This window comes from Mus caroli, unplaced genomic scaffold (genome assembly GCF_978045245.1).
Source record: "Mus caroli unplaced genomic scaffold, Mus_caroli_1 scaffold_6, whole genome shotgun sequence".
NCBI classification, from domain to species: domain Eukaryota; kingdom Metazoa; phylum Chordata; class Mammalia; order Rodentia; family Muridae; genus Mus; species Mus caroli.
The window spans coordinates 151392134-151417230 of NW_028227261.1; the positions used below are offsets into that span (position 1 = coordinate 151392134).

Here is a 25097-nt window from a genome sequence, read left to right on the forward strand (position 1 = left end):
TACTTCCACCATGTGGACCCTGGGGATCAAACCCAGGTCCTCAGTATTGGTGGTAAATACCTTTACTCATTGAGCCATCTCACTGCTGCAGTCCAACTTTTCTTCCTTTCCTTTTCCTTTTTTTTTTTCTTCTTGAGATAGGCTTTCTTTGTGTAATAGAACCCTGACTGTCCTAGAACCTATCTAAAGACCAGGCTGGCCTCGATCTCAAGAGATCAGCCTGCCTCTGCCTCTCCCTTCCTGAGTGCTGGGATTAAAGGCGTGAGCATTTACACCAGCCTATTTTAATACTCACTCAAACTATTTTTACATAAAAGTAATGTTTTCACTCTGGCCATTTTTACATAAAATTCTGTTAAGGATACTGGTTTTCTCGACTTTCTGCCAAAAAGGCACTTCAAGAAGACTCTAAGGCTTCATATTTTTCACTGTCCGTCCTGCCCAGATTGCTATCAAAGCACCACAGACATGTCTCTTATCCAGTTGAGTTAACTGAGTAATTGTGCAAACAGCTACCTTAGTGCAATATTGATCTCTTTTGCTTAGAAAGTGAATTCAGTGCAGCCTGGTCCCATCTGATATTCCATTACCTACCAGCATCTCATAGGAGCATAAAAAAGAACTTTACTGAATTAAATGCACACCTGAGCGTCGGGAGTCATTTTTGTCTGCTTCTGTAAAAGCCGGTCTGTTAGTCAGAGTCAAGGAAGGTCAGGCTGACAGATTTCCTGGCCTGACAACATGGAACAAAAAAGCTACAACTGAGGCTCAAGGAGAGGGGCTGAACATTCGATTAATCTTTGTAGAAGGAACAGGGACACCTCCGGATGGGAACAGATATCCAATCTCTGTCAGCCATTGTCTCTGCTAGTTTGTGACTTTGTTTCCCATGATACTGTAAAGTGTATTAAGGCTATGAGAAATACATTTGGGGCCAGTGTGGTACAGACCTGCAGCCCTCGGATTTCTGACCTTTGTCTCTGAGTCTTTTTTTCTGTCTTATAAGCATCCTCACTCCCCCACTAGAAGACTGTTCAACTCTGAACCAGCAGGACCTGTGCAAATGAGCCTAGTACATTTTTTACATGTTAAATTTAACATGGTGTTATATTTCTTTTTTGAGGAAACTTTCAGATATCTTCCCTCAAGTACATAATGAAAATGAGTACCTTCAAACATAAATTTAAAATTTGTCAGTGCTTTTCCCACCAGAAGGTACTTTCTATTCTGGCAATTTTTAACATGAAACAAACATTTCCCCCAGAGATGTCTCTAAAACTGCCGTAAACAGTTAAGACTTTTATCTCAAATAATTAGATGTTTCAGATACGTAAATTTTTGTTGGAAAGGATTTTGCAGTTTGCAAATAGAGCTCTATTTTGATCCTTCATCTCATCAATCTATTTGTATTAGTTTACACTTCACACTCCATCTTACTGGTGTAGCTCAGGATGGTCTTGAATTTGCGATCCTTCTGCATGGCCACTGAGTACAGGCCTGGGCCATCACGCCCGACTCAACCAATGTTGAGATTGACCCTTCATTTATGGAAACCCGAAATGACACATATACGGTACCACATCTTTTAAAAAATCAAAATTATATTAATCTTCCCTTTAGTAATTGCAGTAGAACATTCCTTCATGCCCGCGGGGTTTCGAGTTTCTCAGACATCAGTCTGCCCTAGAAGCAGGTCATGTGGCTTTCTGGAAAGCCTCTCTCTAACTCTGCGACACCCCCATTCCCGAGCAAGGACAGAAAGTGAGAGGACCGTCGCGACTTACTCCACAAATGCCCGGGAGCAGAGGCAAAGGATCTTGTACTCCTCCTCGCGGTCTTCAATGAAGAGCAACATTTCGGCCACGTGGTTCCACTTCTCGCAACACATTTCGTTATCCGGGCTCGCTCTGGTGTCCGCGACTGGGCCGGGCGCTGTTGCTGGAGACAGAAAGGCGTAACTCGCGCGGGCAGAGGAGCGGAACGCGCCTGGGGACGCTCGAGCCGAGAGCCAGCCAAGCCGCGCTACCGGAAGCAGCGACAGCAGCTACCGGAAGGGGCGGGGCGACCGCCGGTCCTACACCCAATGCGGCTCGGCCTTCTTCCTCTCAGGCATTTAAAGGAAACCGGCACTACTCGCGTGTCCGCTTCTCCCGGCTCAGTCGCCGACCAGCTGCCGAGGTCGCCGATTTCCTGTGACTTTCTTGTCAGGTGCGTCGAGCTCCCCATGGACTTCTCCATGCTGTTCTAGCCGGTAGCAGGCGTGGTGTCCGGGTCGCGGAGCCTGGAGCGGAAAGCCGGGCTAGTTCCCGGCCTCTGCGCCTGCGCCGTGCAGTCTGGGAGCCGGGCTCTTGACACGCCCGTCGCCTGCTGGTTCTCAGCATCCGCGTCTCTCTCCGCTCTGCGCACTGCCCGCAGCTTTCCGTCTAAGGCTAGGCATTTCGCTTGCCTCATGACGGTCAGTCCCGCGAGCCTCACAGAGCTGGAGAGAAAAGTGAGACTGTAGTGCCGAGGCTATTGGTACAGGTTAGGACTGTTGGCGAGCTGACTGAGCAGGGTTGGAATACAGGGTTTTTTGTTTGTTTGTTTGTTGTTGTTGGTTTTTTTTTAGTACCCATGTGACCTGTCAAGTGTTTTGGCCTCAATGAACAGCGTCTGGTCACTTATAAAAAGGGGCTGAGTAGCAGTAACTATCCCATGAGGCTCCGGAGAGGATCAAAGGAAACAGCACTTACAAACTTTAATGCAAATTCGAGTTGGTCCAGATCCTGCAGATGCTGCGCTGCCGCGTTCGCTGCGTTTTGTAATCTATTAAACATTTAGAAAGAAATAATAGTGCTTAAGTTGGACATAGAAAACTTGCAGAATTGTTATATTTGAAAAAAAAAAGAAGAAGACATTCAGCACTAGGAGCTGTTTGAGACTGGCCAACAGCTTCGTCAAAAACAAAACAAGCTCATGCTTGAAGGTTTTGCATCATTGAAGACTTTGTGTTCATTGGTACTTTTTATGGGCTGTATAAGAACTGTGCTGAAATTCAGATATATATTTGTATTTGGGCCACAATTTTCAAAGAAAATGTTTATCCCTACATCCTTAGCACAGCTTTATTTTGAGGTCACATATATATTGAATTGAGGAGTTACGAAAGGAAGGAATACTGCAGTTGTAGATACACCAGTCTAGATGTGAATTATAGATAGGCATGGTGGTATACACCTTTAATCTCAGACTTGGGAGGCAGAGGCAGACAGATCTCTCTGAGATCAAGGCCAGCTTAGTCTGCAGAGCAAGTCAGGTCCACACAGATGCTGTCTCAAAAATAACTAAATGTCTTACAGCATTATTGGAGAGAGTGACAAGAGTTAGACTATGATACAGTAGAAGAGTGGTCATTAAAAGAGTGGGGGACTTTAACCAAAAGTAGAAGAGCATTTTTATATTGAAAAACAAAATCTTTGAAAGGTAATGTACATCAGAACTGGGAGAAAGAAGCTTGAACTCAGGGTTTTTTGTTGCTGTTGTTTTCTTTTTATTGGTAAGTGACACATGGGTGTGAGGAGAAGACTTACTGGTTTATTCAAGTTGGTTAAAGGGACAAAACATTCACGGATGCTTGAAAGTTGTCCTCCACCTTCACATGCTCACTCATGCATCCTCCCCACAGGGTCAGGTGATAAAAAAAATTTAAATTCTTTAAAAAGCCAATGGCATGTAATAATTTTACATATTTCTGGGACACGGGGCAGCATTTCATTGCATGTAGAAGATCATGAGAAGATATATTCATGAGAAGATCCGGGGAAATGATGTATTTCTCACCTCAGACACTGTTTCTTTGTGTTGGGGCATTCAAACTGTTCTCTCTTAGCTGTTTTTGGATACTCACTTTGTAATCCAGTTTTCCTACTGTGCTATAAAAGTTAAATCTTCCTTTTGGCTATGCTCCACACCCACTAAATCACCGGGTCTATATACTTCCCTCCAATCTCACTGTTAATCTTTGAGATTAACTTCCTTGTATGAGAGAATGATATGGCGCCACCCATAGTTAGTGTGAGACTTCCCACTTCCATTAACAACAACAGCAAAACCAACCAACCAACCAAAAAAATCCTCACAGACATTCTCAGAGGTTTGTCTCTCTTTTTTTTTTAAAGATTTATTTATTTTTATTATATGTAAGTACACTGTACCAGTCTTCAGACACTCCAGAAGAGGGAGTCAGATATCATTACGGATGGTTGTAAGCCACCATGTGGTTGCTGGGATTTGAACTCTGGACCTTCGGAAGAGCCGTCGGGTGCTCTTACCCACTGAGCCATCTCACCAGCCTGAGGTTTGTCTCTTAGGTGGTTCTAAACCCATAAGCTGGCAGTCAAGAGTAGCAACAACAGTGTTGCTATCTATTCTTCCTATGTTTGATGGCCATTTGTGTAATCTCCCAAGGAGTGACTGTTCAAGCCCTCCTTTTAATGGGATTATTTGGGCTTTTTGACTACTTAGAAATAAGTCTTTTGACTCTAGAAATAAATCTACTGTTCAATTAATTTTTTTTCCCTTTGGATGTTTGTTCTTTGGAGGGCATAGTTCCCCCTTTATTTTCTTTTAATACTTTAAAAGGCAAAATGACATTGCTGCCTTTGTTTAAAAGAAATTGGTGGCAAGAGCGTGGGTTTATTTTTATATTCTGTTTGGTTTCCTTGGTCTGCATGTCTTCATGACAGTTCCATGTTCTGGTTACATTGAAGGTGGGTATGGTAATGCCTTCAGCATTATTTCTAGTGCTCGGGGTTGCTTTGGACATTTCGTCTTTGGTGTCTCCATGTGAGTTTGGGGATTGTTCTAGTTCTATGAATGTATTTTTCTATTTCTGCGAAATGTCTGATATTTTTTATTAGAATTTTGCTGAATCCAAATACCGTTTTGACTAGTATGCACATCTTAACAACATTAATTTCTCCAAAACAAGAACATGGAATGTTTTCATTTTTTATATCTTCTTAATTTTTTTGGCCTTGTTTTTATAACTTTTATTGTAGAGATCATTCTTTTTCTTTGTTAAAGATATTCTTCATCTCACTTAGGTTTTGAATGTACACTGTGCTCATAGCTGGAGATAGTATATATCTATATACATTACATACATATATTATACATATATACACACACACACATATATATGTATGTATATATATATATGTACATACATACACACACACACACACACACACACACACACATGTATATACCTGCAGTTTTCACTGTGGCTTACTCTATGAGGTTGTGAATTTTCTAGTGTAGAATTTTCTACTTGATGGCATTCAGATTTTTCAGCTTTGGAGCAGCTTGGGTTTTGAGGTTGACAGTGGTTAACTTAACCTGGATGGAACTTGGTATCTACCTGAGTCCTAGAATGTACACTTTGTGGTTAAAGGAGACTACTATAGTTCTATTAATAAGTTTTCTAAGGAGGTACTAAAGAAAGCTATAAAGTCACAAGATGCTAAAACTTATTAGCCGGGTGGTGGTGGCACACGCCTTTAATCCCAGCACTTGGGAGGCAGAGGCAGGTGGATTTCTGAGTTGAGGCCAGCCTGGTCTACAAAGTGAGTTCCAGGTCAGCCAGGGCTACACAGAGAAACCCTGTCTCAAAAAAACCAAAAAAACAAAAACCCCTTATTAAAATGTAAACAAGTCTATTGGAGTCAGTGCCTTAAACAATAACAGCCAAAGTTTCAAACTGTTAATTGGGCCTAGGCAATTTCCTTTAACCTATATGAAAATTTAAACATTTTATTTATTAGCAGTGTTTAAATACTTTAACAATTTTTGAGACACAGTTCACAATAATATGTACCAGTTTATAGTGAGTAGATTAGTGGGTTCCGTCATCCTTACTCTCTAATTCTAGGGTATTTCGTTATCTCTTTGACGTTCCCCAGCTCTGGCAACCACTAACTTTTCAGATTACCTTGTTTTGGGTATGGCATATCAGTGGACACAAACTGCCTGGCCATTTGTTTGTTTTTAATTTAGGTTCACCCATGTTGCAGCAGGTCTCTGCTCTCTGTCTGAGTGGTGCTGTATTATATGGCTATATCATTTGTATCCACTCATCAGTTGGTGGGCATCTTAATCTACTTTTCAACTATTATGAATGATTCTGCTACTAATGCACAAGTTTTGGTGTGAATGGTGTGTCTTTAATCTTCTTGGGAATATATGTAGTAGTAGATTTGTTGGGTAATATAGTAACATGTTTAGCTTCTTCAGAAGCTGTCTGTCTGGCTTCTAAAGGCAATAAATATTGCTATATTGAATTTTAAATGATCAAATGCTGGTAAATTATGGTTTAACTCATATGGTGGATTTGTTAGTATAGTGACTGAATTTTATTACAACTTTTATTATTTTATTATCAATTTTGATTTTGATTTGATTAAGAAACACCTGGTACATTAGTGAAGCATCCCGTTGGCTGTGCCTGAGAGAGTATTTTGAAGGGGTTGACCATGGCACTGAATAAAAAGGAGAAAAGCAGAAATCATGGTGACCACTGGCATTTCCTTCTCTGTTTCCTATTTGTTGCCACTGGACCAAGTCTTTTATGCTTCCATACCTTCCTGCCATGATTTCTGATTTCCTTTGAGATCAACCCTTCTTATTGTCATCTGCTTTATTTGTCGGGTATTTGATGGCAGTGATGAGTATTTTAGAGAGAGAATTTATGCAATATATTTGTAGCTATGCTTTCAGTCATTTTTTTTTTAACAGAAATTTTAGTGATGAGAAGGGTAACCAATGCAGCGATATAATAAAGTGTAGGTTGAGGAGCTTAACATCTACTGTGTTACCCAGTGCTGCCACAGAAAAATGCTATTTATTTCAAGGAAATCAGACCAAGTCCTCTATTAGTCAAAGTATGTGCTCTGTTACAGAGCTATCAGCAAGATCATCTTGGTAACAAGATAGTATTTAATTATTCTTGTGTGAGCGTCTGGTTTATTCTCTTTTTTATTTACTCCTTTCCTGACTGTCACAAAGACTTTGAGATGGATTTCTTAAAATTATCTAATAGTAAATGATGGCTAAAGCTTCTATAGATCAGACTTTGTAGCAGTGAACATATGAATGAAGGAAGGAAATCTTACGTAGGTAATTATGTCCTAAGGATAATTTGGTTTTATTATCAAACCTCATGATGAATTGACTTGTAGCCTATTATTAAAAGTTAGTAGGAAGTGACAGCCCTTTAGACATCCTACCTTTATACTTCCCTCTTATAGATGCAGATATTTTATAGCTGGAGCACAACAGTTTCTTGGGTGGCCTTAATAGAAGCTGAGCAGAGTAGCCTGAGCTTAACTTGTGACATGCCTAGGGCTCTCATTATTTGTCAGACATTTGTGGCTATCTCCTGCCATTATTTCATGGAAATGTAAACTTAAGGGACTAATGATTTTTTTTGTTTTAGTAATATATTTCATTTGTTTATTGTGTTTTCAGAGTATATGCATTGAAGCTAAAGACAAGATATTTGTATAATTTCTGGTAAGTCAAGTAATTATTTTAGAGAGTGAGTTTATGCAATATTTTTGTAACTGTGTTTTCAGTCATTTACACTTTACTAGAAATTTTAGTGACTGTAAGATAAAAAGTGCAGTTTTGAGTCTGTAATGTCAAAAGAGCAGATAGACTCTTATGTAAACCAGCTTCTCTATCAAAGAAACTATCCATGTGTAAAGCCATGGATCCTAAAGCTCCGGATCACTTTACTGAATCAGACACTGGTGCTTTCCTTTGTGAAGGACACAGTTATTCCCAGAATAAAGAGTGAAAATTTGAGCTTGGTCTATGGAAAATGTGGGTTAAATTATAAGTTTGAGTGGCAATTTCATTCTGTATCACCTTTTCCCTCTTAATTCACAGCTTGCAAGTTATTTCAAAAGCTAAACCCAACACTTCATAATTTTATATAGAAAACCTTATCATTCTCACAGTTAAGTGTTAAAAAACCCTACTTATCTTTGTCATTAAAGATGACTAGCAAAATAGACTAACATATTTAACTCGTAGTTGTAAAGAGAATGACTGCATCTTTTTCCCTTCAGGCATTGAAGTTGGAACATATGGCAATGAAGAAAGAGACAGAATTTGGGATTTTCATCTAAGAAAATGATAGATAACAACCAAACCTGTGCTGTAGGACAGGACTCCGTGCCCTATGTGACCTGTATGATTTATGTGCTTGAAGAGTGGTTGGGTGTGGAGCAATTGGAGGACTATCTGAATTTTGCAAACCATCTTTTGTGGGTTTTCACCCCACTGATACTTTTAATACTTCCTTATTTTACCATCTTTCTTCTCTACCTTACTATTATTTTCCTCCACATCTACAAGAGGAAGAATGTATTGAAAGAAGCCTACTCTCATAACTTGTGGGACGGGGCAAGGAAAACAGTGGCAACTCTGTGGGATGGACACGCGGCCGTCTGGCACGGTAAGCAGGGCGCTGCTGTTTCCTGACCTGGCATGTTGCACTGACATTGTTGATTGACTGGGGAGTTATTAAAAATAGACTGCAAGGGATATTTACATGTAGTGGGTATGTATGTATTTAAGTGATTTTTCCTAAATACATTTGTTTCTGTTATACAGTACTCTTGATTACTATAAACTGAAATATGAAAATTGATATTTAAGGCATCTATAAAAATAACTTTAAACTGTCAAAACTTCTTGTTTTCTTGCCACACAAAGTCCCAGCTTTCATTGTGACATTTTCATTTGTGTCTGTCAGTTTGTTTTTCATTTGGTGCCCCATTCCTTTTCCTCACCCCATCTCTGTCTCCTGCTGCTCTTCTCCTTTAAGCAGTCCTGCTTCCATTTCACATATGAATGTATATATGTATGTGTTTACACACATACACACATAACTGTCTTTTGCTCCCTCCTTCCTTGGTCCTTTAGACTTCTTCCTCTTCTTCCAGTCCTCTCTTTCTGTTTCATTAGAAACTGCTTTTTCTTGTTGTTGAAATTATTTCAGAGGTACAGGCAGAGGATGTAGTCTTTGACAAGTGGATCTAGCCCCCTGCTTAAAACTGTATACTCCATCTAGCCTGCACTGGGGACTCAGGGCCAGAAGTCATGGTATTGAGCTCTGCAAACAGGAATCATGCTTTAGGTGCTTTGGGTTCTTAATATTTGCTCATTAAATCCCCGCTAGCCAGTACAGGCCTCCGTCCCCTCAGAATTTTACACAAAGCATGATCTCACCACACATGTGCCTGTTTCAGAGTTGCAGTTCGGTGGTCTTTAAAACAGTGACACTTATTGACATTTATGATACTTGTTAGGAATGCACATCTTCTGCCAACATATTTATCACTTAAATTTCAAGATAATATGTATATAAAGCAATTTGGATTTAAGACAATATAGGAAAATTTAAGCACTATTTTATATTGGAATTCCAAGGTAGTTTTAGATATATTATGGCTCAGAGGCAATAAAATATTGAGTACTTAGCCTGCTTTAATATTTTATTATGTTAAGATATTTGTCTGCATAAGTGATACTTTTTAAAAAGTCGAACTTGTGACATAAATAAAAGGTATTTGTGTCTTTATTTTGATTTTGTTGTACTCAAATTTAATGTGTGCTTTTAAACTTCAGAAACTTTAAAAAATTACCATGATCGTTGTAAAAAGAAAAAAGGTACCTAAAACTTATCATGCAAATGAACTTTCTTAAAATTTTGGTTTATCTATCATTTGTATATGTGTGGCCAAATAAGACTTCACATGTTATTAATCCTTCTCATAAATATTTAGAAGTATATTTAATTACTTGTTACTGAACAGGTTTTATTTATTTATAGGTTGTTTTTTTTTTTTTTCTGCTCGAAAATATCCCTATGCTAGGATCTATTCAGTGTTTTATATTATAAAATTTACCCTGAGATCATACATATCCTATGACTTTTAAAAAAGCATTCTGTGATTTCCTATAAAATACAAAGAAACACTAAGTTTTAAGTAAGTCACTTCATTTTGGTGGTAATGAGTGAATGAAATCCCTACCCTCGCGTGGCTAGCAGCCTTTCAGCTCAAACCTTTCATTCAGGGTTTTAAAAAAGCATTCTTCCTGAAAAATGGGAATGGCACTCTTAAAAGCTAGATTTTTAATATTTATTTCCCTTGAAAGTTAATATAATAATGGAAAATTCTCAATAGACATTTTATATTTTTTAGAAAGTTAAAAACTGTGTGTGATAGTTTAACTGCAATCATCACTCTGTGTATTGTAGATCCCTGAGGTACACTGTTGGGCAGATAAGATCCCTAAGTGTATTCAGAGTAGGAGCCTACTTAAGCTAAATATACATTAGCAAGAAAATGTAGGTGCGTTCACAACTAGGCGGTGAATGATTTGTGAGTGAGAAGTGTACAAAGCCATGAGCCTGGAGGGGCTAGTTGTCCCCAGCTGCTCAGGCAGCCCTACCCCTAGGCACCTCTCATGAGATGATCCCTTTCTCCATACTTGGCTCTGACTTCTTGTGCCAGTGCAATGCTGGGCTGGATTCTGTCTCCACCCCTGTGCTTGCTCTATCTACCCTTGGCTGCTTCCACTTCCCCAGCAACCCATCACTGAAGGCTACACTCCTGCTTGAGCACTGGCCTCACAACTCTGCTCTGGCTTCGACTCCTACTCCTGGGCCACCTCTGACCTTCCTGGACTCCCAGCACCACTGTGCCAAGCCTCCAATCACGTGACTCATTTATTCTGTCCTGCTGTATGACTGTAGAACCAAATGATGCTATGTCTAAAAGGAAGGGAAAGGGGGAAGAACTATGGAGAAGAGGAGACAGGACTGGGAAGGCAAAGACAGGTTTTATGTTATTTATATACAACTTGTCTTTCAAACAGGTTATGAAGTTCATGGGATGGAAAAGATACCAGAAGGAGCTGCACTTATAATTTTTTATCATGGAGCCATCCCCATAGACTTTTACTACTTCATGGCTAAAATTTTCATCCAGAAAGGCAGGACTTGCCGAGTTGTAGCTGACCACTTTGTCTTTAAAATCCCAGGTAAAACTTAACCATGTGTAGTGATCAAACTATGTGGTAGTCTCTCTTTAGTATTGTTTAAAAAGTGTTTTGCCTCTTTAGGATAACACATTTAAAAAACATCTAATTACCAATTTAAGTAATACATCTTTTAAAAAAATAGCCAAAAATGTCACCTACTTTTTGTTTGTTTTAAAGACAGTCTGGCTCTATTGCCTACACTCACCTTGAGTGGGTAATCCTCTTGTTCTTAGCTTTTCAGAGTCTTGGCTTTCTAGGTGTGGCCACCACTGCTGGCTCTAGCTACACCCACCCACCACCCACCGTCTGTCCCTCTGTTTGTCCATCCAACCCTCCCTCTCTACCACCTTTCCTTGACATCACTGGCTATAATTATTCTCTTTCTTCCTTCTTCCTCCTCTCTCCTCCTTCCCTTTTCTCCTGCTCCTTCTTGGTCTCCATTCTCCTCTCCTGCTTGTCCCTCCTCCCTGTCTCTCTCTCTCTCCCTTTCCCCTTAACTCCTCCTCCTCCTCCTCCTCCTCCTCCTCTTTTCTTTTGCTAGTACTGGGGATTGAATCCTAGGGATGAACATGTTAGGCAAATGCTCTACCACTGAACTATAGGCCTCCAGTCCTATTTCTATTTCTTTTTGTTTATTAACAGAACTTAGTATTTTCTTTTTATTTACTTATTGTTCTTGTTGTTATTGTTATTATTTTTTAAATCTTTTTTTTTTTTTATAGTCCAGTCAATGTCCCCGTCCCAGTCTACTCTCTGACTATTCCTCATCCCATTCTTCCTCACCCATCTCCAAGAGGTTGTTCCCACCCCCTATCTCAGTGTACGATTTGCCCCATGGACTTAAGCTCTTGAGATTGAAGAGTGTTTGTCATGACTTTATCTTTTTAAAAAGTTTAGTCAAATTGTTTAAGATAAAATAGTTATTTTTTAAAAAATCATTGAATGAAATAACCCGCACCAAACCTCCCCACTTCCTGGGGCCTCAAGCCTCTCCAGCGTTAGGTGCATCTTCTCTTATTGAGGCCAGACCAGTCAGTCCTCTGCTGTATATGTGTTGTGGGCCTCAGACTAGCTCATGTATGCTGCCTGGTTGGCGGCTCAGTGTTTGAGAGATCTCGGGGGTTCCAGGTTAGTTGAGACTGCTGTTCTTCCTATAGCGTTGCCCTCCTCCTCAGCTTCTTCCAGCTTTTCCCTAATTCTACCTCAGGGGTCCCTGGCTTCTCTCCATTGGTTGGGTGTAAGTATCTGCATCTAACTTTCAGCTGCTTGTTGGGCTTCTGAGGGCAGCCATGCTTGCTAGGCTCCTGTCTGTAAGCACACCATCAGTAATAGTGTCAGGCCTTGGAGCCTCCCCTTGAGCTGGATCCTAATTTAAAACAAAGTCTTTTAAAAATTAAAACAAAGTCTTTTAAAAATCTTGCCAAGTTACCCAGACTGGCTTTTAGCTTAACTTAAGTAATCCTTCTGCCTCACCTTACCAAGTTGGTGAGACTGCAGACATATATGCCCCAACAGCGGTCTTAAATCTTGAACTTTGTTTATTGTGATAACTGGGGATAGAGTACTCAACAGGAGCTCTGACCTTGAACTATATCCCTACCCCAAATCTTGAACTTTCAAGTAGAATTTTAAAAAGTGATACATATTTTTGTATATTAGGTAGTTAAGTTTTCGTATTTTTTTAATGTTGTTAAAGTTTAATAGCAAATCAAAATTGAGAAAAATACACACCTGGTAGGTATATTTGTTCACACTATCCTAAAGAGTATGTGCACACATACTTCTCTTCCAGTGTATGATTTGCCCCATGGACTTAAGCTCTTGAGATTGAAGAGTGTTTGTCATGACTTTTATCTTTTTAAAAAGTTTAGTCAAATTGTTTAAGATAAAATAGTTATTTTTAAAAAATCAATGAATGAAATAACTGAGAATAAATCTTACTTTCTTTCATCACTAAATCAGTAGAAACCAGCCAAGAGAGTTGCTAGTATGCTCTCTGGAGTAATAAAAGCAAAGCTGGCCCAGGAACCAGACTCAAACTCAGCAGTGAGCTAAGGAACAGTCTACTCCAGTGCCTTCTATACATATGGTTAGTGCTTTAGTATGTGTTAAAACATCTGCTTTATGTGTATGTGTTAAATCAGATGTAAGGCTTTCCTTTAGAAAGAACGTGATGACTTTGTGTAGATGGATAACAGAAAGATATTATAATTTCACCATAACTAGCTATTTTGATTTTTTAAATGATGTTTTCCCATATTTACAAACAATTTTGCGGTTTTATCCCCCCTAAAGAGTTAATGTAAGCATTACCATCTTACACTGGTTCCTACCCCTGTCAGATTCTAGAGATTGAACCTAGGGCCTTCCACATGCTAACCAGGCACTGATCTACCTCACAACCAAGAACAGTTTTATAATAGGGCCCAAGTGTTTTCCTATTTTTCTCTTATGGAGCACAAGTTCGTTTGTAGCTCATTCTTTTCACAAGTAAGAAATGTTTTAGGTTTTTCAAAATACTTTTTCCTTTATGCTCATATCATATTTTGACACTGATTTACCTTTAGTCATAATTTTTAGTGCAAGAGAGAAATTTTCTAATTTATGGATGCTCCCTTCCATTTACTCTGAGAATGAATCTAATTAAGTGAGTGAGGTTTTGGTGCAGAGTAAAGCATTATTTAAATTTTAATGACAGTTATGTTGTTTCAGCTCTTCAAGGCAATGGGAAGCTATATTAGTCTGCCAGTTGTACGAACTATCCACATTCTCAGTGTCAAGCAGGAAAACATGTACACTGACAGTCACATAAAGTTCCACTGTAGGATTTTTTTATTAAAATATTTCTTTATTGACAGGATGTCTTTCATGCAAGAGTAGTCACAGCTTGAAAAACTGTATAATATTAAGATTTGGAATTAGCTTTTCATGAATTAAATTACCTTTCACAGTTGGTTAAAAACTCAATATTTGCTGTTGTTATAAAATTTTAATAGTCTTAGCTAATTTTTGGTATGGCTTAGCATAGTTGGATTTACATTGTCTTAGGTGATTACGGGATTAGTGGGCAATTAGGTGTTTGGTTGCTGATGAGAAATCATTTCTGATTGTTTTCACATACATGAGAACAGATAGGGCTTGAAATTCAGTGAAAGGCATGTGGGATTGGACATCATGCAGTGGTACCTTTTTTGCGTGGCTTTGAACATGCTACCTACTCTAAGCCCAAGTTTTGTCATCTGTAAGATGGGGGAAGACTCCCATTTTTCATGGGGTTTTGAGTTTTAATTAAGAGTTTGAAAATGTAAAGTAGCCACAGTAAGGAGAAAATTAGTCAGGAAGTAATAAATAGTAGATGATCAGTAAGCTATGTAAGTCAAGCAGGTCTTATACCTTAGGAACTATTGGCTTAAAGTTTATAAAACGTGTGGGTAGTAAATTGCATAGATCATGAGTTTTGCTCTGAAAGAATTGAACAAGATTAAGATATATCTTTGTGATTATGTTTTTCACAGGGTTCAGTTTATTACTTGATGTATTTTGTGCTCTTCATGGACCAAGAGAAAAATGTGTTGAAATCTTGAGGAGTGGTCACTTGTTAGCTATTTCACCAGGCGGAGTTCGAGAAGCCTTACTTAGTGATGAAACCTACAACATCATATGGGGTAATCGTAAAGGCTTTGCTCAGGTTGCAATTGATGCAAAAGTGGTGAGTCATCAAAGTAATTATTCAAGCAAAGCTTACTTGAATTTCAAAGAAATGCTTAAAAAATGAGCCAGAGTATATGAAACAGATTCTTTGATGGTAATAGCACAAAAGTTACTATATATAAAAACTTGTAGGCATGTATCGAAAGATGAGTATTTCTTATGTATGAGAAGCCATCTTAAAAAACAAAAATCTGATCTGGAAATTTGGCAAGTATCTCACGAGGTTTTGTTTTTCACTTGTAAGTTCTACATTATTCTTTGTGAGATTTGTATTCTATACACAGCCCCGCCATTATTTCAGATACTCCTTTTTAAATGATGAAATCAGCTCATTCTATGTATTTTAAACCTTTGGTAACCTTGACATGAATGAGTCACTGTTTTTCATGGATGAATTTGGTTTAGTAGTTCTTTTATGTGTAATTGGTTTTTATAACAATACATGTACAATGTGACTAATGTCATTTTTCATCAAATGTGGTTAGCTATTTTATAATATGGTAAGAAGTGGACAGTGGTGTAATGAATATTTACAGCACTTTTCAAATGAATTCATCAATAAAATTAATCATCCTTGGGAGATTTACTGTAGTTAATTGCTCTTCCTAGACCAAATGTTAAGAATGTGCTTTTGCTGGTTGATGTTTTTTTTTTTTTTTTTTTTGGTTGTCTTTTTGCCCTTGAAAAGTTGTTCCCCATATGGCACTTTATCCTAAGGGTAGTCCCTTGCTGGACTCTTGTTCTTTCCTCCACACTTAGAGGTTGAGTCAGCTGCAATAACTTTCAGTGTTCAGGTTGCTGTCTTTGGTTTTACTGTGTATCATTTAAATATAGACTGGTGTCTAAAAAAGAAAGATTGTGGGTAATTCACCCTAATCAAAGAATAATGTCTAAAGAGGAATGGATATTTTTGTGTTTGAATTATGACTTTACAGTTAAACAAAATTCTCTAAAGAGCTCAGTGGTTCTTTTCTCTCCTGTACCTATGCATATGCTTATACGTGACTGCTAGAAGTCATTGCTATAGTGCTTTAATGTGGGTTCCTAGTTAAATTAATCTACTTCCTGACTTTTTAAATACATGTGCTCAAACAGTAAAGATTATAAGTTCTTTAAGTACAGGATTTTATATTTAATTCTTTAGTGCATTATCTACTTTGAGTAGGGTTTATTTATTTGTTGAATTAATTTTTTTGTCTTTAAACACAGATTACTTAACCCAGTAAAAAGCTTTTTAATTAATTTATACATTTTTGTGTTAGTAATAAAGAAAACTGACTGATAACATTTTACTCATTTTTAAAGAGTTTTATAAGCACAGAACTATAGATTGTAATTATATAGAACTGTGCTAAATTAAGAATAGTCAGTGTAATATTTTAATGCAAGAATAACTAAAATTCTAATCTAAAAACAAAACATTGACTCAGTTTCTCTAAGTTTATATTTTGAAAGATTTGTTTTCATATAAATTTCAGATAAAGATAATAAAAATATCTTTGAATCTTATAAATTTATCATGGAATCTTAATTGTTCATTCTTATGTTTGTAGTTTTAAGGAGGATATTGCTTAGGAGACCTAACAGAGAGAAAGGACAAAAGAACTTGAATCTAAAAGAACAAGAATTCAGATTCTTGAATTTCTTGGAAACTTTTAAAGATAATCTAGATAATTCAATTAAGTTTTTTTTTATAAAATTCCAAAAAAATGAGAAATAGCCTTCTATACATTTAAATCAAATACAAAATTTTAATGTTATGAATTTGCTAATCATATTATAAGTCTGATAACTAGGGTATAGCACTTTTGAAGTTTGTCTCAGGACTCTACATGGTAAGGAAGTGACATGAGTAATATTCTCATACAGTGGTTCTTAACCTGTGGATTGCCTGTGGCCATTGGAAAACAAAGATGTTTACCTTAGAATTCATAGTAGTAACAAAATTATAGTTACAGAGGACAATGAAAATAATTTTATGCCTGGGGTCATCACAATATTAGGAACTGTATTAAAGGGTCACAGCGTTAGGAAGGCTGAGGATCACTGCTCTAATTTTATAGATGAGGAGGCTCAGGCAGACAGAGATGGAAGGTGGAAGAGATCCTGGCCCTGACTATTCAACAGTGAGTGCAGACATCAGAGACTGAAGGAGTCTTCTAGAGATGTGAGGAAAACTTTTCAGTAAAATATTTACATAGTTGTAAATGACATCTATCCCTTAATAGACTAAGCCAACCTTCCATAAACGATGAGAAAATACTTGAAACTCCGCATGTAACACTAGCTACATTCAAAAAGGGACTGCTTGGTTGAGTCTGTAACTCAGTGGTAGAGTACTTGCTTAGCATGTGCCAGGCTTTGAGTATGATTCCCAAGTGTCCCTCCCCCCAGCATAATTTAAAAACTAAACTGGACATACTAAAAGGAACTAAAGGGGGAATTGAGTTGTAGTTCATAAAATATCATCAGAAAATATGTAAAGGTCATTTGTATGGGACAGACTTTTATAATACCAAGTATTGCTCTTATTTTGTGAATTTCTAAAGATTCTATTTAGGTAGCTTCATCTATAGGTTGAAGAAAAATTAGCTTATTTAATTGAAAAACAACGTAAAAGAAAGGAACATTGTATTTAGCAATTATTTATTTGTGCTATTATACTTTATCCATAAAAACTTTTGAGATAAAGGTAATTACTTCTTTCCAGTTTTCATATGAAGAAAGTAAGGCTTAGGTTTGATAAGCAACTTGTTTAGTGTTTCCTATATTTTTAGTAACAGAAATAGGACTCTAAGCCATGCTAAACTGATGCCCCCAAAATACATATATATGGATACAGAAATTATAAATTCTTGATTGCCAGTGCAGTTGTCTTATATACAAGCATGTAAAAGAAAAGTGTTAAATGACTGTACAACATCAAATTGTAGAATGCTTGATGAACTTAAAAACAGTAGGTTCAGATTACAACATGGAAGATCGAGCCAGCCAGGACAACCTTTCTTCTATGACGTGGCTTCTAGAATGCTGTGCCCCAGAAGTTTAGCTTGTTAAGCAGAGTGGAACCTAGTCATCTTGATGAAGCGCACACTTTAATACAGGCTTTAGGAGTCATGCAGGTCTGTAGACATGGCCAGCAGTTGCACTCAAGGGAGAACACAGTATATCTGTGAGCTGAAAGGCTTTCTCTTCCTTCTGAGCATTCTGAGTTCTGGAAATGTAACTTTTAAAACATTAGAATTTTATCTACTTTATTTTGCAAAACTTGTAATGTCTTGGGTAATAGTGGACTTTTTTTTTTTACTAAAAAAAAGTAAGTGTCCATTACCATCTTCATACAGTAGTTTCATGAATTAACCACATCAAATTCTACATTCTTCACTTGACATCTTTGTCTGCTTTCTCTAGTGTTAAGACAACTGCTGCCTGTTTCTGACCTCTGTATTTACAGAGCATAGTTCATTAGAAGTCTTCCTGTTATGTATCCATTCTTTCTTTAGTTTATCCATAACTCTTTTATCTTATCTACTCCAGGTACTTTTCTAAGTGTGAGGGATACAGCAGTAAGCGAAACATGTATTAGGCGTCCCTGAATGTAGTAGAAGGCTTTCCTGTGGTAGGAGAGAGACAGCAAGTGATCAGCTAGTTCAATGTGAGGATGCATTTTATGAAGTTTATCCTTGTGTTTTCTAGTCTCTAAAACTAAATAGGAAAAGGTTTAGACTATCATGATCTAAAACCCTGCTTATAAAAGGCATATAGTTCTATAAATAATGTGAAACTTCATGAACATGGATATGCACACACATATATATAGTTTTATCTTTAAAACATTTTGTTCAGTATATTTGTTTATGAAAGCATTTTATTCAATTTTGATATATTTACTCTTTACAATACCATAACTTTCCTATATTATACTTTATGATATTTCATTATTTTCTGACATTTACCTAATACTTCTATTATTAAATATTACATTTAATCATTGATGTTCATGGAATGTCCTATAAGCTTGTTATCTAATTTCATTAATTTATATACTTTTTTTGTTTGTTTGTTTGTTTTGAGACAGGATTTCTCTTTATAACCCTAGCTGTCCTGGAACTCACTTTGTCGACCAGGCTGGCCTCGAACTCAGAAATCCGCCTGCCTCTGCCTCCTAAGTGCTGGGATTAAAGGTGTGTGCCACCACACTCGGCTCAATTTATATACTTTTAAAAAATTCTTATATATACTTTTCATTGATACTGAACATCTTGAATTTAATGGTCTCATAAAAATGAGTTACTAATTCCATGAGACCAACTTACTGAAATTTATCATTTAATTTATATAAAATTTCCCTTTGTCTTAGTTACTTTTCTGTTTCTCTCACCAAATGCCATGATAAAGATAGCTTGTAAAAAAAAAAAAAAAACCAGCATTTAATTTTGGACTCACAATTCCTAAGGGATATAGTCTATAACAATCCTGGCAAGGAGAATTCACATCTGATCCATGAGCTGGAGGCAGAGAGAGCTGACTGACTCAAAGTGTGGGCATTTTGACACTTCAGAGTCCTCCCTCAATGTCACACCTCCTCCAACAAGGCCACACCTCCTAATTCTTCCCAAGCAGTTCTGTCAACTGGGGACTGAGAATTCAAATTTATGAGCGTAGAGAGGTCATTCTCACTAACCACCACACCCCTTCAAAGTGTCTTCATCTTGTAACTTCTGAAATGAGCATATTATTTAGGAACTAGTAAAACTAATTTACCGTATTTGTTTTATTTAATGAAATCAATGAGTATTAAAATCTTTGAGTTTCTAGGATTTATCTATAAGGGAAATTGGTAGGTGAATTATTTTTGTGCTCCAACTAGAGGATAGACATTCCAATTTATATTTCATAAATGATCAAGTCAAATTTAGTCTGATAAATCACACTACCTTACATATGCCTTTAGTGTTAAAGTCTATTTTTAGGATTTCAAATGTGCCCTCAAAAAAGTTGCCTTAGTGAGTCAATGGAGACCTTAAGTGGATTTATTTATTTACTTTTTAATTTAAATTCTTTTCTTTAGCCCATTATTCCTATGTTTACACAAAATATTCGAGAAGGATTTAGATCACTTGGAGGAACAAGTAAGTTCTCATTCATATGGTTTGTAATTATAGTGTAATACATAAAACATTTGGGGGTTTGAACCCTATTAGGAAATCTTTTGATTTTTTTTTTGTTTGTTTGTTTTTGTTTTGAGACAGGGTCTCACTGTATGGTTCTGGCTATCCTAGAACTTACTGTATAAATCAGTCTGGCCCTAAATTCAGAGATGCATCTGCCTCTGCCTCTGCCTCCTCTGCCTCTGCCTCCTCTGCCTCCTCTGCCTCTGCCTCCTCTGCCTCTGCCTCCTCTGCCTCTGCCTCCTCTGCCTCTGCCTCCTCTGCCTCCTCTGCCTCCTCTGCCTCCTCTGCCTCTGCCTCCTCTGCCTCTGCCTCCTCTGCCTCCTCTGCCTCTGCCTCTGCCTCCTCTGCCTCTGCCTCCTCTGCCTCTGCCTCTGCCTCCTCTGCCTCTGCCTCCTCTGCCTCTGCCTCCTCTGCCTCCTCTGCCTCCTCTGCCCCTCTGCCTCTGCCGTACTGGGGTTAAAACCATGCACTACTATTCCTGGTGACTTTTGAATTACTAATTTTAGAAATGAATATTTTGATACTGTTCTATATAAACTCTAGGGATAATTGGTTCTAAGTAATGGCAGTTATTATTTTGTAGGGACTGGGCATTGAGACTGCTTATTATCCTGTAGCCAGACTAGCTTCAATTTTGTAATTTTCATGCTTCAGCCTCCTGAGTTCCTAGAAGATACTATGTTTTTGTTAAGAGTATTCTATACATACTAACATTTATTTGAATGGGTTTTTAAAACTTAAAAGTTATTCATCTAATATATTGTGTATACTATCAACTAAGGAAATTACCTTTAAGATTGGATGACCTACTAAGGTTGTCATCATAGAAAATAGAAGATGGAGATGTCATTTGCTTTGGTTTATTCTATTATTTTACATTGATAAGTTCTTTTATCTGTCTTTAGATTACTAATTAAAAGTTCACTTTTAATATGGTTGTAGGGATAAAATTAGGATGTGTTTTTTTAATGTGTCTTATTTTGAAATGTTTAGCATGTTTTCTACCTGTGATTTATATATTATGTTCAGTTGATTGTATTTTATCTAACTGTTGCTATTCTTATCCACATAGAAACCCTTTTGCAAGCCTTCAATTCCTATTGTTTTAACTCATTTTTTATACCTAACTTTTAAATTTAATTTTCTGTTATTCTTTTTTATATTAGTAAATCAGAAGTTATTACACAAATTCTGTTTGTTTGGCTGCTTTTCAATTTTACTTAATCTCAATTAGTGTCTTTTTATTTTAACATTCATTCATTCATTCATTCATTTTTGAGGCAGAGCTCACTGTTGTGACCCTGGCTGGTTTGGAACTTGTTATGTAGACTAGCCTGTTCTTGACCTCAGAGCTTCACTTACTTCTGTTCACCTCTTCACCAGTGTTGGAATAATAGGTGTATATCATTACACCTGGCTAACTCATTTTTTTTGAGAGTTGCTTTGGGTGTGATAGTAAAGTTTGTGTTTTTCTATGTAATCAGTGTTTTCAGTACATAACTGTATTTCATGAAACTTACCTTTTCCCATTTCGTTGATGAAGTTTTTGATTTTTATCTCCTCCACTTACTTATTTTTAATACATTTAAAGTCATTCCTGCTGAGTTTGAAACCCAGTCATATCTAGTAGGCCAGTGTAAGGTGTCTGCATGAAGTCCTGCCTTGTCTTTGTCTGTTGTACATGTACATCACATGCTGTGCACCCTGAACATTTCAGCTGCCAGCTCTTGCTCATTAGCCTCTCCTGTGCAGTGATAGTAACTGGTTAGTCTTTTAATAGTCTTATATTTTTAACATGTTACTTGGTCTTTTAATGAATAGATTTAGTTTTTCTTTTCCTTTTCCGTTTTGATTTATAAAAAACAATAACAAAGTACTGAAAGTTGTTTTATGTCCCTTCAGCAGTCTCTAGGGTCCATCCTTATGAACACATTGCACCTGTGTGCTGCATTTGTTACAACTGATGAAAAGCTTACTTTTAAGAAATGCTGTGCTAGTCATGTAGCTCAGTGACTGAGCACCTGCCTAGCATGTAGGAGGCACTGGTTTCAGTGTTCATGCCCACCCCAATCCTACACACACACACACACACACACACACACACACACACACTCTAATTGCTAAGAATTGATATTTTCTCCACCTTCCCGCAAGCCTTGTGTAATTACTTAGAAAGTTTATAGTTATATGCATAGCATTTTTGGCCAATAAAAATGATTTTGCTTACTTTAAAACAGGATTATTTAAGTGGCTTTATGAAAAATTCCGCTATCCGTTTGCTCCAATGTATGGAGGTTTTCCTGTAAAGTTGCGGACCTTCTTAGGTGATCCCATACCATATGACCCAAAGGTAACAGCAGAAGAATTAGCCGAAAAGGTAATTTGTGTTTTCTTTCTCAGTATTAGGGCAGATTTTGTTTTAAATTTTTTGAATTTTTATTGTTTGTGTGTTATATATGAGAACTTATCAAACAGTGATTTTGCTGCATTGGAAACACTTGGCCTGGTGACATGTTTACCGACGTTAGTTTGGATATGGTATACTACACACATTTAGTGTTTAGAAGCCGGGGATTGATTTCTAGGCTTCTGTAGGAAATCTAGAAATACCTTTCTATATCTGAATTTTTAATTTAAGAACTAGGGTTAAGGAAAAAGCCAGAATTGATGATAAACACTTAGAAGTCAGCTATTGTGATTGTGGAGGCTTTAAAATTTACAAGGTAGACAGGTAAGAAAACATCACTTGAGTAGTGAGGACTTTTTAAATGTTAGAGTAATTAGTAATCTTTAAAGAGATGAAGAATCCTGAGAATGAGAAAAGACTACTCAGCTTGGAATTAAGATTTGAAAGAGTCTAAAACAATGAAAGGGAGCCGTAAACACTGTGTTGTCGAATAACCTAGAGAGAAAGATGCATATAGGCTTCTGTAGTTGCTGTTTTGTCATACTGGGTATCAAAGCCAGAGCCTGGCTCATGCTAGGCCAGTGCTCTACCATTGGACCACATTCCTTGCATATTTGTGTTTTGATTATAACTTTTATACCACTCTTTATATACTACATTAGTGGGACTCATTTAAAACATTTTGAATTACGATAGAAAATATGTAGAATTGCTGGGCATGGTGGTGCACCATTAATGTGCCATTAATCCTTTGGGGGTGAGAGTATCTCTGAATTTGTGGCCAGCCTGGTTTACATAGTGAGACCCTCTCTTAATCAAAACAAAATGAAACAAAACAAAACCAGCTATACTTACAGTTCAGTTCTGCCAAATACATACATGTTGTTCAACAAAAGATAAGATTTTTACCATGAAAAACTGGGTTTATTCCCATTGAACACCATCTTCCCATTTTGTCCTCTACTAGGCCCCTGACAAGACCCTGAAACCTGAAATGCTAAAATTGCTAGAAGAAAACACAGGCAGTGCACTGCGAGACATGGGTGTGAGAGAGAGAGGTGCTTCTGCAAGTAGTATTGCATGAACGTCCTATAAGATGATCTGAACTGAGGCTGAACCAATAGCTGCTTTCCTTTTGTTTCCTAAATAGACCAAGAATGCTGTTCAAGCTTTGATTGACAAGCACCAAAGGATACCGGGGAACATTAGGAGTGCCCTGCTGGACCGCTTTCATAAAGAGCAGAAGGCTCATTAGCAGACAGCTCAATGTGTCTGCAGTGACAAGTTTGCATCTGTGCTACTGTCTTATAGGTTGTATATTAGTGTTTTTAAAACATTGTGCTAATGAACATCTTTCTTTAGAACTTAAACTTTATATGGTTAATCTTAGCCTTTCAGTCAGTTGTGTCAAATTTAATAAGTAGCTCATCACTTGCTTGACTCAGCAAATGATCATGTTGCATTTGCAGTCTTTAGTAGTATATGATAAGCACAGAATCTTGAGTTAAGTCTTCCTTGATATCCGCAGTTTAGGTCAGGCAGACTTTACTAAATCATGTTTCTTATGTTTGTGTCTGTTGTGCCAATATGATAGTAGGGTGTAGCACTTGCTTAATTTAGATGAGTGATGCCTTTATGTATCTGTCCTTCATTCCATTCACAACTGCTGGCAAGTTGTGGAACGCTTTTGCACCTCAATGATTTATGTTAAGCATGCTAATACTGTGGTGATGAACATTATTTTAAGTTGCTTATATCTACTGTGATATATCTATATCTGATATATCTGATAGATATCTGTAGTGAGAATCTATAATTGAATTGATTCCTAAATCCTTTAGGAGTTATGTATATAATTTTGTCCATTGGATGTTGAAACTACTCCTTCAGGTATGATGTCCAGTTGCCAAGCACATTGAAAGAGATGTACTATTTTATAAATCAAATCACTGTTATTTGTAGTATTTATTAACTGAATTGTTTAGTATTTATTTTAAACAGATATCTAAGGAAATGTATAGGATGAGTTGTCAGCACAGTGTTTTATGGTATAAAGACAAAATCATGTGCATGCTCTGCAGTTCATGTTAGAAGTGGGTTCTAGGCTAAGGAATAATATGTTAAGGCAGCTCTGGTCTCGCTCAGTATCCGGGCTCTCTTCCTGTGCTTTGCAGCCACTTGCGTGGTTATTATTTTAATAAAATGTACTTGAATGATAAATTTCTGTAAACATGGAGCCCTCTGAAAATGTAATTGCTTTTGATTTGTTGTCTTTTTTGAAAACTTATTTTAAAAGTATTTAAACAACAAAGTATCATAAGCTCACTGCAGTATGTCAGTCTCCTTCCGCCTTTGTAGTACTTGGGTTTTATATGGACTTTTTAACTACAAGTGCATATTTATGACATATATAATGTATATAGAAATGATGTGAAAATAAAGCTGAATTGCAACTCCTTCTCTAGTAAAATTGTGTGTGTGAGACATAGTTTTAAAATGTTATTCTTGATATTCTTCAAAATTGTCTCCATATTTCTCAGTAGTCATTTCTTTTATTTTGACCACAATAAATATGTGGTATCCGTCTTATGTAGTCAGTATATTTCAGGGACAATTTCAGAGAACGGAGCCCATTTGCTGTCACTCCCTCTCACTTTAGCAAACGGGACTTGGTACAGAGCTGTTAAATATTTCCAAAATGAAGGAATAAA

General features: G+C 37.1%; 2 protein-coding genes across 5 annotated transcripts in view; one reads left to right on the forward strand and one right to left on the reverse strand.

Annotated features, from left to right (window-relative positions):
- Window positions 1-2076, reverse strand: part of Tgs1 (trimethylguanosine synthase 1) — a 41884-nt gene extending 39808 nt beyond the window's left edge. Inside the window, exon 1 of the mRNA XM_021159873.3 lies at window positions 1785-2076. Coding sequence (XP_021015532.1) covers window positions 1785-1888 — 104 coding nt within the window. The 5' untranslated portion in view covers window positions 1889-2076. The remainder of the gene's footprint in view (window positions 1-1784) is intronic.
- On the forward strand, window positions 2071-24856 carry Tmem68 (transmembrane protein 68). 4 transcript variants are annotated; one of them, XM_021160988.3, is made up of 8 exons: window positions 2071-2208; window positions 7507-7551; window positions 8112-8500; window positions 10930-11094; window positions 14610-14803; window positions 19877-19937; window positions 22217-22356; window positions 23537-24856. In XM_021160988.3, exons 3-8 carry the CDS (start codon window positions 8176-8178, stop codon window positions 23639-23641), a joined length of 990 nt encoding a protein of 329 aa, XP_021016647.1. In that variant the 5' UTR covers window positions 2071-2208; window positions 7507-7551; window positions 8112-8175; the 3' UTR covers window positions 23642-24856. The 4 variants fall into 4 exon arrangements, with proteins under 4 accessions (XP_021016647.1, XP_029332005.1, XP_085695639.1 ...); XM_085839513.1 differs by lacking the exon at window positions 2071-2208 and adding an exon at window positions 2348-2455; XM_085839512.1 differs by lacking the exon at window positions 2071-2208 and adding an exon at window positions 3517-3535.
- Window positions 24857-25097: the final 241 nt, after the last annotated feature.